The sequence below is a fragment of the Centruroides sculpturatus genome, unplaced genomic scaffold (assembly GCF_000671375.1).
Source record: "Centruroides sculpturatus isolate CEXI.00-Female unplaced genomic scaffold, Cexi_2.0 scaffold149, whole genome shotgun sequence".
Taxonomy (NCBI): Eukaryota; Metazoa; Arthropoda; class Arachnida; order Scorpiones; family Buthidae; genus Centruroides; species Centruroides sculpturatus.
Window position 1 is genome coordinate 956,262 of NW_019384406.1, and position 12,730 is coordinate 968,991.

The 12,730-nt window shown below is 27.2% G+C and overlaps 1 protein-coding gene across 1 annotated transcript; it reads left to right on the forward strand.

The window, feature by feature from the left end:
- The first annotated feature begins 3,562 nt into the window (after positions 1-3,562).
- Positions 3,563-11,572, forward strand: LOC111618885 (HAUS augmin-like complex subunit 3). Its single transcript, XM_023360510.1, has 3 exons — positions 3,563-3,779; positions 11,135-11,314; positions 11,464-11,572. The coding sequence occupies exons 2-3, from the start codon at positions 11,136-11,138 to the stop codon at positions 11,570-11,572; spliced, it is 288 nt and encodes a 95-aa protein (XP_023216278.1). The 5' UTR covers positions 3,563-3,779; position 11,135.
- Positions 11,573-12,730: the final 1,158 nt, after the last annotated feature.

The following is a 12,730-nucleotide window of genomic DNA, read 5'->3' on the forward strand; positions in this document are numbered from 1 at the left end:
ACTATTTATTTTCATAGATTTAGGTTATTTATATTTTTATTTTTATTTTTATAGCTTCGAATATTTCATTTATTTTATAGATTCAATGTCTGTAATTTTATGAATAATTAATATACAGATTAATTTACATAATTTTAATTACAATTTGTATATTTTCATGTTATTAACAATTAAGGAACTGGAAAAGCATTGAGTAAGAGGTTCTTTTAATGCTGCTTGATTTCTTCAAATACTTCTTAGTCTTTCAGAATGTTTCAGAGATAATTTATTAAAGACTTCGTTCTCATCTCTTTCTCAAATTGGTGATTACAATGTAGGTCAGAACCACCCTCAATTGAAATTAAGAGCAGGAATTTAGCCCTCAAGGAGATGAAAGCTTTGAAAAATCAAAATTAATTGGAATATTTGATAATTTTAACGATAATCTTGATTTTAAAATATTCTCACAGAAAATATCTTTGTTTTTATATAAAAAAACACTCTTGATAATTTTTTGAAATTTTATGAATATATAATATTTAGATGTGTAATATTATGTTTACACGATTAATTTTACTGAAGTAAAATGTAAAAACGTCTCATTAATTAAATTTTCATATTAGATTAAACAAAATAATATAATTGAGGAGTATAATTTCAAAAATAGCCAACTCTACTTTTCTGGATTTTGAATATAAGGGCTGTAAATGTGACTGATTTTGAAACTAACCTCCAATTTTCATTCTGTATTTTATCCCTTCTTTCTGCTTTCTGACTGGTTTATAAATTTATAACAATCATCATTGAAAAGAGCAGAAAAACACATAAAAACGAGTATTTGGCTAATTTAAAGAAAAAAAAACAAAAAGAAAAAAACAAAAAATGGTCTTTAAAATTATAAAACATTTAAACTTTATAGTTTAAGTTAAATTATTAGTTTTTGAATAAATTATTTATTGCTCCTCTTCCGTATTCATTGAGATTTGCTTATTTGACTGAGATACACACTTTTACGTCAATTTGACGTCATCTTACATACTTGTTGCTTGTAAAACTGAAGACATGACATCACATTGACGTAAATGTGTACACTAATCCAAACCAATGAACAAACCTGTAGATAAATTACTTCTCTTTCATAATTTCTCATTGCACAGTCTGATAATGTTTGTATGACCACAATTTCCTTCTATAAGAGAAAAACTATAGCTAAATTAATGACTTTTTAAACAAATACATTAAACATAAGCCGTTTATCAAACAAATTAGAACATCTTTATAAAAAGAATAAACCAAATTCAAGTTCTGGGTAATCGACAATTGTATTGTATCAAATCATTGTTTTTCAGATTCCTAAGTTATGTAATCTGCCACGCTCTCGTGAGCTAATACAAGTTGTAGTTCACTCATCTGGCATCCTGCAGCGATTGAAAGCAAGGTTAAAAGACAAGTGGTAGATAATGTTGCCAGTAAATTTGAAATAAAAAAAAAAAGACTGGTCCCGTGCTGAGAAAATAATTGATGAAGAACAAAGGTTTAGGCCATGGCAGATTCGTTTCCCATGCTGCTAAAATCCATGTTTTCTGCCAAACTTAATAACAATGGCTTAGAATGCCAATCCGTGCTTACAATCCTATTTTTTAAAGTTTACAAAAAAGAAATATTTTCGTACGTTCTCAGTAAATTGTTTGAGTTTCTTGAACGTTTATATTTGGATTAAAACGTTTTAAGAAGAAATGAATTATTCATTATTGTATAAAATTAGTGAAACTTAAATTAGTTAAGTAATTTGTTCAATCTATTGCCGTTGGGCAATAAATTTTATAAATCTTTCAAAATTCTCCATGATTTACCGATAATCTTAAAATTATAAAATTTAATAGACTATAAGTTTCACGAAATTTTTAAAATATTTCAAAACATTTTTAAAGTAATGGCTAATTTCATTATGAAAAAATTTTCGTCAATATGCAATATGTTTTCAAATGGTGAAATATGCAAAAATAATGTATTATATTACAAAATAAAATTCAACTCGTATTCTTTTATTACATTAAATTACATTAAAAACTAAATTTTGAGGGTCCTCAAAACATGGCTTGAAAGTGATATAAATGAAAGTTTTTTTTAAGTAATGAAAAATCAGTTTTTATTTGTATATATTTTTAAAGGTTTTGAAGTTTTTTACTCCTTCCGCCATGAGCCACTAAAGAGACTATTTATCAAGCCCACCGTGGATTTGGCCAGGCCCACAATGGTACGGCCGAATAATAATAGTAATGGTATTTTTATATTATAAAAATATAAAATTATTTAACAACTCTTAATGACTTGTTTTATTCTTTACTGAAAAACTAATATTTAAATTATTAAACAGCGTTATTGCAAATTTTATATTTATCTATTAATATGTCTGTAAGTTATATATTTATAATATTAATACAAAAATGTTTTTTGGACACGAAAACAGTTTTGTACGTTCGATCACAACTTAATCACGTGTCCCGATAAAGGTCATCTTTCTTGATGTATCTCATTCAATTCATTCATTGGACTGAGGTTATCTTTGTCAGCCATTACTCTATTGATATCTCGAGGTGACATGTTTTACTATTGAGAAAGCAAAAGTACTGTTCAATGTCAAAAACATTTTCGAGAAATTACTTTTTTTGTTTTTTGGAAATATAAGTTTACTTTCACAACTGTTTTTGATTATATCTAAAAAGGGATAAAATCCACGAAATCAATTCTTCACGTCACCAGTTTTAATTTCCTCTCAATCAACTGGCTCACGTGAATCAATTTAAATGAAGTCTCGTGATGTTAAAGACAAATCTTTACTCGCTTATAAAAAAAATTTAATAGTTTATGATTTATTAAATTTTTTATTTAACAATTATTTAAAATTAATTTTTAAATTTCTATTTATATTTGTCGTATTTTTAATTTTTTAATAAATAGTTTAGTGAATAAACTCTTAGTAGATGGCGCTCGGTAAAATAAGTTACTATCGATTTTTAAGTTTGAATTTGAATTTAGACATAGCAACAGATTAAAGGAAAGAAATTTCAAAAAGGTCAAGAATAAATGTGTCGATTTTATTTTTTCCAATATAACTATATTTTTCAGTATGTCTTTTTTTATTTTTGACAGATTGAAAATTTCTATATTTAATTCTTTACATATGAAAAACTTTTTACAAATATCCAAGAGAATAAATAAAAAATAATTTCTAAATAAAAAATAAGAATTAAATAATACTAATAATAATTTCATAAAGAGTAAATAATAAATAATAATAAATTTCCAAAAGAATAAATAATAAAATGTATTATTCATAATAATGACTATTAGAAAAAAATCATTCTACGTAAATAAATAATTATAATTAGTCATAATTTTTATTTTAGACTACTGTATTTTATTTTTTTAAAATATTCTCAACAATTAAATTTCAAAGCATAATAATTATTACGTAACTTAAAAAATAACAACCATCAGAAAATTTGATATTTAGAAACAAAATCTGTATTCGCTTTACACTCAAATATAAATTGTAAATATTAAATTTTAATATTTACATTAAAAATCAAATTCGGTTGACTATTTTTATTTAACCAAACAAAATTCGGATTCAATATATTTTCGATTACCGTACAGTAAATATGACGTCACGTTATCATCCTTCTAAAAATCTCAGATGGCGCTGGAGTTTGGCGGTTTGTTTGACATCGTTTGGCTTTTTTAAATTTGACGTTTTTGTTTCGTTCCTACAGGAATTAAATCACTCTTATATTAAAGTAAGTGCCGATTAGATTGGTCAGAATTTTATATTTAAATCTGTTTATATGATTATGAATGAAAAGGTGGAAGTTAATTTTAGGTAATTCAAGTGCTGTGTATAACATATAAACACTATTCAGCCTGTGAAATTACATCTAAGCCTAAGTCTTAACACCTTTTGCTTCAATCTAACCCACAAATTACCAAAAAGTAACTTCTACCATTGGAAATACAATCATTATAGTAAATAAAAATCATATAATTTTCATTTTGCTTTATCAAATGTTTATCTCTAAAATAAACCAAATCCATATAAAATTCATGTTTACAAATGCAAAAAGTTTTCTAGTCTTGGCTATATTGTGATGATTAAATGCGATTTCTAAGATCTTTAGTAATGTGTTGGTATCTAACAAGTGGTGCAAGGATTTTATTTGTTTATATAGTATGATCTCTATAGCTTGAGATGAATGGAATTGATGTTCAAACTATATACAGTCTTAGGTTTATTATTTAATAAACCAAAAATATTAAATATTTTTTCTTAAATATTTGAATAAAATTTTCTTAGGCCGCAGAAAAGTGATCGGTACAATTTCTATGATTATAATAGTGTAGAATTTACCTCGTAACGTTCTCGTTATTCGTATGTTACAAATATTAAAGTAAGTAATGTTATGAAATTATTGTGCTGTTGCTACGAAGTGTTTGTTTTTAAGATCTGCTGAGATAAAAAAAGGTAAAATTACCTTGTTTATCTCAGCAATTTTATACATCTTATCTGTCTGGGGTGGGACTGAAACCAGCATAGGTACTAAGACTACTCTATTGACAAGTAGTTATTTTTTGTGTTAGATGTTAAAAAATGTTTTATCAAATGTTTTTTGAAAAATTCAAAGTTTATTTTCAGAATGTTTCCAAAGAAAAAGTAAACGTAAAGAAGTGACTTTCTATGATTGTTTTGTTTGTTTGTTTTATTGAGTTACAGCAATGGAACACCTGGGCAATCTGCCTAGGGGATGCCTTCCGGGAGTTCTTTTTAAGGGTAACTGGCCCCTATTCAGATGTGGACCCAGAAAACTCCATGTGGCCAGCCCATTCTGGTGAGGGGCAAACCCACAACCGAATTCCCAGTGTTTATGGAACAGAACTGCTTGGCCACTGGTGGGCTGACATTCTATGATGATTTCTAAATCTGTAGACTGTAGTCTTTCATGAACTGGGGGAAACAGTTTTTGAATTTGGAATTCTTTATTCCACCAAAATGTATTGCAGATGATGGATACTAATGACAAAAATATGATAGGGCAAAGCATTCCTCCAAAATTTGAATGCATTGTATCAATTGAATGAGCACCTTACAAACGTATGGGAATGAAATAACTTGCTAGCAAGGTGTAGTAAAAATAAAATTTTAACTAATGTAATGCTATTGTCATTACTGTTTTATTCTGATAAAAGTATAAATAAATTATTTTATTTTAATATTAATTATGAATTGATACAGTGCATTTATGTCATAATAATGCAAAGGCTTTTTCAGGGTGGCAAGCAATTTGACATCATTTGTGAGAGCTTATAATAATGTGATAATCCCCTCCTCATGTCATTCATTAAAATCTGGAATTTTAAATTAAAACTAAACACCATAATAAAATAACCTACATACAGTCTAGCAAATATGTATTAGAATAAATTAAAAACAATGTTTTCCACTTCTTTCAGGGACCTGCATCAAGTGTTGATTGTTACAGAATGTTAGCAGAAATTCTAAATTTAGAGATGACATCAAAAGAACATATTTGTAAAAAACATTTTAAATTTAGAATCTCTGCTAACATTCTGTAACAATGTTTTTTACAAATATGTTCTTTTGATGTCATCTCTAAATTTAGAATTTCTGCTAACATTCTATAATGATCAATGCTTGATGCAGGCCCCTGAAAGAGGTTGAAAACATTGTTTTTATTGATTCCATTGTTTAATTTTAATTTGTGTACATTCCAGCTTATAAAAACTTGTGTGGATTTTAGCATGACATCATTTATGGATGCCCCTAAATGCATTAAGGATGATTTTTAATATTAAACATGCAAAGTCAAGTTAAAACTGTAAATTTATAATTTTTTTATGAAAAGAAAATATATTGAATATTTAGATAGATTATCACTTTTCATTGATACAATATAAGCTTATAGCTATTGGGTTTCTTTTTTTTAATTATTATAATTCATGCAAGTTTTGAGATTACTACTAAGAAAATATCAAGAAAGAATAAGTGTATTTGCATTTTAAAATAAAATTTATTTTTACCTTTTGTTTAAACTCTTTCAACTTCATATTAGTTAATTTACTACATAAATTCTAATTTTATCTTAACCTTTTTTTTTTTTTTTTAACCTAGCTGTTATATATAACACAGGGAAAGTATGATAATCAAAAATGAAACCAAGCTTTTTAATATTTGGACTCTTGGGCCTTCTCCAAATGTCAAGAAATGAAAAAAAAACACAAAAAACCCTAATTTTTTTTTTTAAGTATTTGTGGGTGCATGATTTTGTCATCAAGTTTGAGTTTAATAACTCCTGTGTGTTTTGTCAAAAATTTTTGAAATTTTGCAGAGAGATTTTTGTATTGAGTGGATTGATTCTATGAAATTTTGGTAGTTAAAGGTCTAAGATGTGGGGTGTTAGAGGACGGTAGTTTGTCATCTCTCGTGGGGTTGGACTTAATGAAGATTTTACTTGTTATTAGCATTTGCAATTTTCTTATGAAACTCATCTCTACCTTCAAAATTAAGCATTTTGCCATTTTATTATAATTAATAATATAAAAATTATTATCTTTAGATGATAAATTTTTCAACAATGGTATACAGCATATGTTTAATGAAAAAGTTCCTTATTAGTTTAAAGCAGTCATGAGTAACCTACCCCAAGCTTTTGCAATGTAATTTTATTTTGCTGCTTTATGCTTTGTGCCTTTACACAATCCTATTTAGGCTGATATTTGTGACAAAGAACATTCAAACCAAACTTAATGAGTACATTTGTATTCAGCAGGCTTAGTTTGTAACTCCAGAAGAAAAATGCAAGAGTCCCACCAGAAGTCTACAAAGTTCACTTGCAGCCTGTATTCAGAAAAGGTTGCTCATCACTGGTTTACATTTATTATTGGGTTGAACTGAAAGTTTGTTCAGTTTTTAGAAAGAAATAAAATATACTATTTTGAAATAAATAAAAATTTTTAATTAACTATGTATTTACCCTTCTGTTTGATAACCTTATGCCACCTGATGGGTAGTTTTCATAATTCCATCTTTGTAGAATTGGGTGGGTTTCTGATTGAAGAAATTAGCGATGTGATTTTTGATACCTGAAGATTGAAATTCTATGCCATTTAAATTATTCTGCAATGAACAAAAAAGATGATAGTCTGAGGGAGCAATATCTGGAGAATATGCAGGGTGACTCAAAACATCCCAGTTAAAGTCTAGAAGTTTTTGGCGCANATGACAAAAATATGATAGGGCAAAGCATTCCTCCAAAATTTGAATGCATTGTATCAATTGAATGAGCACCTTACAAACGTATGGGAATGAAATAACTTGCTAGCAAGGTGTAGTAAAAATAAAATTTTAACTAATGTAATGCTATTGTCATTACTGTTTTATTCTGATAAAAGTATAAATAAATTATTTTATTTTAATATTAATTATGAATTGATACAGTGCATTTATGTCATAATAATGCAAAGGCTTTTTCAGGGTGGCAAGCAATTTGACATCATTTGTGAGAGCTTATAATAATGTGATAATCCCCTCCTCATGTCATTCATTAAAATCTGGAATTTTAAATTAAAACTAAACACCATAATAAAATAACCTACATACAGTCTAGCAAATATGTATTAGAATAAATTAAAAACAATGTTTTCCACTTCTTTCAGGGACTTGCATCAAGTATTGATCATTATAGAATGTTAGCAGAAATTCTAAATTTAGAGATGACATCAAAAGAACATATTTGTAAAAAACATTTTAAATTTAGAATCTCTGCTAACATTCTGTAACAATGTTTTTTACAAATATGTTCGTTTGATGTCATCTCTAAATTTAGAATTTCTGCTAACATTCTATAATGATCAATGCTTGATGCAGGCCCCTGAAAGAGGTTGAAAACATTGTTTTTATTGATTCCATTGTTTAATTTTAATTTGTGTACATTCCAGCTTATAAAAACTTGTGTGGATTTTAGCATGACATCATTTATGGATGCCCCTAAATGCATTAAGGATGATTTTTAATATTAAACATGCAAAGTCAAGTTAAAACTGTAAATTTATAATTTTTTTATGAAAAGAAAATATATTGAATATTTAGATAGATTATCACTTTTCATTGATACAATATAAGCTTATAGCTATTGGGTTTCTTTTTTTTAATTATTATAATTCATGCAAGTTTTGAGATTACTACTAAGAAAATATCAAGAAAGAATAAGTGTATTTGCATTTTAAAATAAAATTTATTTTTACCTTTTGTTTAAACTCTTTCAACTTCATATTAGTTAATTTACTACATAAATTCTAATTTTATCTTAACCTTTTTTTTTTTTTTTTAACCTAGCTGTTATATATAACACAGGGAAAGTATGATAATCAAAAATGAAACCAAGCTTTTTAATATTTGGACTCTTGGGCCTTTTTTTAAGTATTTGTGGGTGCATGATTTTGTCATCAAGTTTGAGTTTAATAACTCCTGTGTTTTGTCAAAAATTTTTGAAATTTTGCAGAGATATTTTTGTATTGAGTGGATTGATTCTATGAAATTTTGGTAGTTAAAGGTCTAAGATGTGGGGTGTTAGAGGACGGTAGTTTGTCATCTCTCGTGGGGTTGGACTTAATGAAGATTTTACTTGTTATTAGCATTTGCAATTTTCTTATGAAACTCATCTCTACCTTCAAAATTAAGCATTTTGCCATTTTATTATAATTAATAATATAAAAATTATTATCTTTAGATGATAAATTTTTCAACAATGGTATACAGCATATGTTTAATGAAAAAGTTCCTTATTAGTTTAAAGCAGTCATGAGTAACCTACCCCAAGCTTTTGCAATGTAATTTTATTTTGCTGCTTTATGCTTTGTGCCTTTACACAATCCTATTTAGGCTGATATTTGTGACAAAGAACATTCAAACCAAACTTAATGAGTACATTTGTATTCAGCAGGCTTAGTTTGTAACTCCAGAAGAAAAATGCAAGAGTCCCACCAGAAGTCTACAAAGTTCACTTGCAGCCTGTATTCAGAAAAGGTTGCTCATCACTGGTTTACATTTATTATTGGGTTGAACTGAAAGTTTGTTCAGTTTTTAGAAAGAAATAAAATATACTATTTTGAAATAAATAAAAATTTTTAATTAACTATGTATTTACCCTTCTGTTTGATAACCTTATGCCACCTGATGGGTAGTTTTCATAATTCCATCTTTGTAGAATTGGGTGGGTTTCTGATTGAAGAAATTAGCGATGTGATTTTTGATACCTGAAGATTGAAATTCTATGCCATTTAAATTATTCTGCAATGAACAAAAAAGATGATAGTCTGAGGGAGCAATATCTGGAGAATATGCAGGGTGACTCAAAACATCCCAGTTAAAGTCTAGAAGTTTTTGGCGCATGTTTANCTATGCCATTTAAATTATTCTGCAATGAACAAAAAAGATGATAGTCTGAGGGAGCAATATCTGGAGAATATGCAGGGTGACTCAAAACATCCCAGTTAAAGTCTAGAAGTTTTTGGTGCATGTTTAATGATATGTGTGGTCTTGCATTATCATGATAGCACTCCCCGTCAATTTGCAAGTTCCAGATATTTTTGATGCACTGCAGCATTTAGTTCATCCAGTTGGAGACAATATTTATTGGAATTGATTGTTTGGTTATTGGGTAAAAGTTTGTAATAAAAAAACCCCTTTCCAATCCCATCAAACTAAAATCATTACTTTTCTGGGATGCAAACCAGCTTTAGGTTGCGGTACTGGAGGATCACCTGGCTTACTCCAAGATCTCTTGCATTGAATATTATTGTAAACGATCCATTTTTCATCGCCTGTTATTAATTGCTTTAAAAAGGGATAGTCTTCATTGCATTTTAAAAGTGAATCACATACAGAAGCATGCTCAATAAGGTTTCATTCACTTAATTGATTGGAAACCCAAACATTATAATGGGAAGTGTATCCAAGGCTAGCCAAACGTCAAAATGATTGGCATAAAACAACAAGAGATAGGAGACATCTTAAAAATATCCCAAACAGCTGTTGTCAGACGTCTCCTATCTCTTGTTGTTTTATGCCAATCATTTTGAATTAAAGCCAGTCCCATCATCTATGGTTGAAGGCCATCCTGACTGAGATGCATCTTCAAGAGAAAAATCTTCCTCCCTGAATTTTGAAAACCATTTCTGGAATGCTTGATCAGTAACTGCATCCTCCCCATGTATAGCATATATCTTTTTTTTGTTTTTGTTGCATTTTTCCCTTTTTGGAAATAATAGAGCATGAGATGTCAAAAATGCACCTTCTTATCTTCCATTTTAATGGTTTTTTTTCCCTTGATAACTATTTTTTAAAATTTTGTTATCTATTAATTAAACTTACATAGTAAATGTGCAAATATTCATAATGTCAACCTAAACAAGTTATAATAAAACTTGATAAGCATTACAAAGGCGCCACAGATGAGTGATTATGTAAATACCCAAACGAACTTTCAGTTCAACCCAATATTATTACTTTAAAGGATTCTTTAATAAAATTCTAAATCTTAATATCCCAGTACAATTTTGACAGTAGTAAATTATTATTAGAATGACTTGTTACTATGGATTGTATATGGTTGTTAAACTTTAAAAATTATCAATTTTAAAATTTTGTGATTTAAAAATTTTTTAATGATCTAGTACAGAATTTGAATCCATAACACTTGTTTTCATGTTTCTCTTTACAATACTGTGTTCAAAATATTAAAAGGTAAATTTGTTTATGTATACAAATTGTTCAAGATATTTATTAGTTATTAGTAATTTCTAAAAGCTTACCTATTAATTTAAGATTATTTGATGTTTCTTGAAAGATACTTTGAAATTTTGTTGATTAAGTTTATTATAATTAGTTTTTATATTCCATTTTGATAATGTTTTTGAATAAATTTTATGTATTCACAATTTAAATAATTATTCTGGTAAATATTTTCTTAATAATTAACAAATTAGTAATATTTTTCAGTACAGAATATTACTAAATCATGAAAATTATGTGATCATCTATTATTATTATATTTAATGCTAAAGATTGTTTTATTAATAGGATGTCAAAGGGACAGATATTTGTAGAGACATTAAATAAAATTGGATATCCAAATTCTAAGAAACTTGATGGTTCAGATTTTGACTGGATGTTTGAAATTCCAAAATTTGAAATATTTTTGAATTGGTTCTGCAAATCTGTTGATGAAGAAAATATCTTAACAAATGATGAATTGCAAGAGTAAGCATTTAATTTTTAGTATAAAAACATGTAAGTTTAATCTTAACAACATTAATGGTATTCCTGTTGATAGAGCTGAATTAATTGGAATAATTACTTTTAAAAATAAATCTATGCAGACAATGATCTAATTTTATACATATTTTCAGATTTGAAGAATTAAAATTGTCATCTCCAGATTCTATTCTTGAAGGAGAAGCTCTAAAAAAATGCTTATCTTATCTTCCAAAACATAAAGATGTTCCTTTTGAGAAGTAAGCTTTCAATTATTATTTTATCCAAAGAAATTCAAAAGTTATCTTTTAGTTTTATTTGCTTCATGAAATGAATAAAATCAGCATTGAAAATTCCATATTTTTGAAATATTAATTTGATTCTTCATATTTAATGAATTAATAACAAAAAATTATATTTGTACACATTAAACTTTGAATAACAGCATTAAAACTGAGATTTAAGATTTTTAAAAAAAAGACAAAGAATAACAATTTATATATATACTGTTTTTTGCATGATTAAAATATACAGATAAAATAGATCATTAAAAATTACTATGATGATGTAATGAAAATGTTAAAATAAATATTTTCATTCAGAAATATAGAAATTTTCTTTTAAGATTCTTCACTACATTTTCCCCATGAATATCACAAATCTTAAGTTTTAAATAGAAAATTTGATGAAATCATCAAGTAAACACATTAAACTAAACTATGCATAAAAAAAGGTTTTTCTTAATTTTATACATTTAGTTGAATGTAAAGAGTTTAAACATATCAAATTTATAAGTGTCTTTATAATTACAGCAGAATTAAATTTTTGTACTCAGTTTCCTTTTTATACTCAATTTTTGTACTCAGTTTGTACTCAAATTTTTATACTCAGTTTTGTACTCAATTTCCTTTTTATTAATCAATAGAATCATTTAGTTTGAATAATTAAAATGTGGGTGTTGTAAATATAAAAAGTTAATTTTGATTTTAGAAAATAATACAGTAGAGCATCGATTATCTGAATATTGACCAACCGAAATGTCAATTAACCAAAAGCAAATTTAAATTTCCACTAGTGCTGTGGTGCTGCAATCTTTGACTATGTCTTGGGCTACTCCAATATTATTTTTGTTGGTGCACGTGTTATAGCTGGCATCACTGGCACAATCATGAGAGGGTACTTAAGGATATGCAAGGATTTGAATGAATTTCAACATGGGACAGATTAATATATTTTTTCGCACATAATCGGTTATCCAAAAAATTGATTTTCCGAACAACCCATCCTCAATTGATTCGGATAATCGATGCTCTACTGTATAATCAATGAAACCAATATGATAAATATAGGTTAAATTTCTTATGTTGTAAATGTTTAATCTTTATGTTAGAAATGAAAATGATCCTCCAGCTACCCACAAAG

Coding starts and splice junctions, on each gene's coding strand:
- LOC111618885 (XM_023360510.1), top strand. CDS start 11,136: ATGTCAAAGGGACAGATATTTGTAGAGACATTAAATAAAATTGGATAT. Junction 11,315..11,463: donor ACAAATGATGAATTGCAAGA/GTAAGCATTTAA, acceptor ACATATTTTCAG/ATTTGAAGAATTAAAATTGT.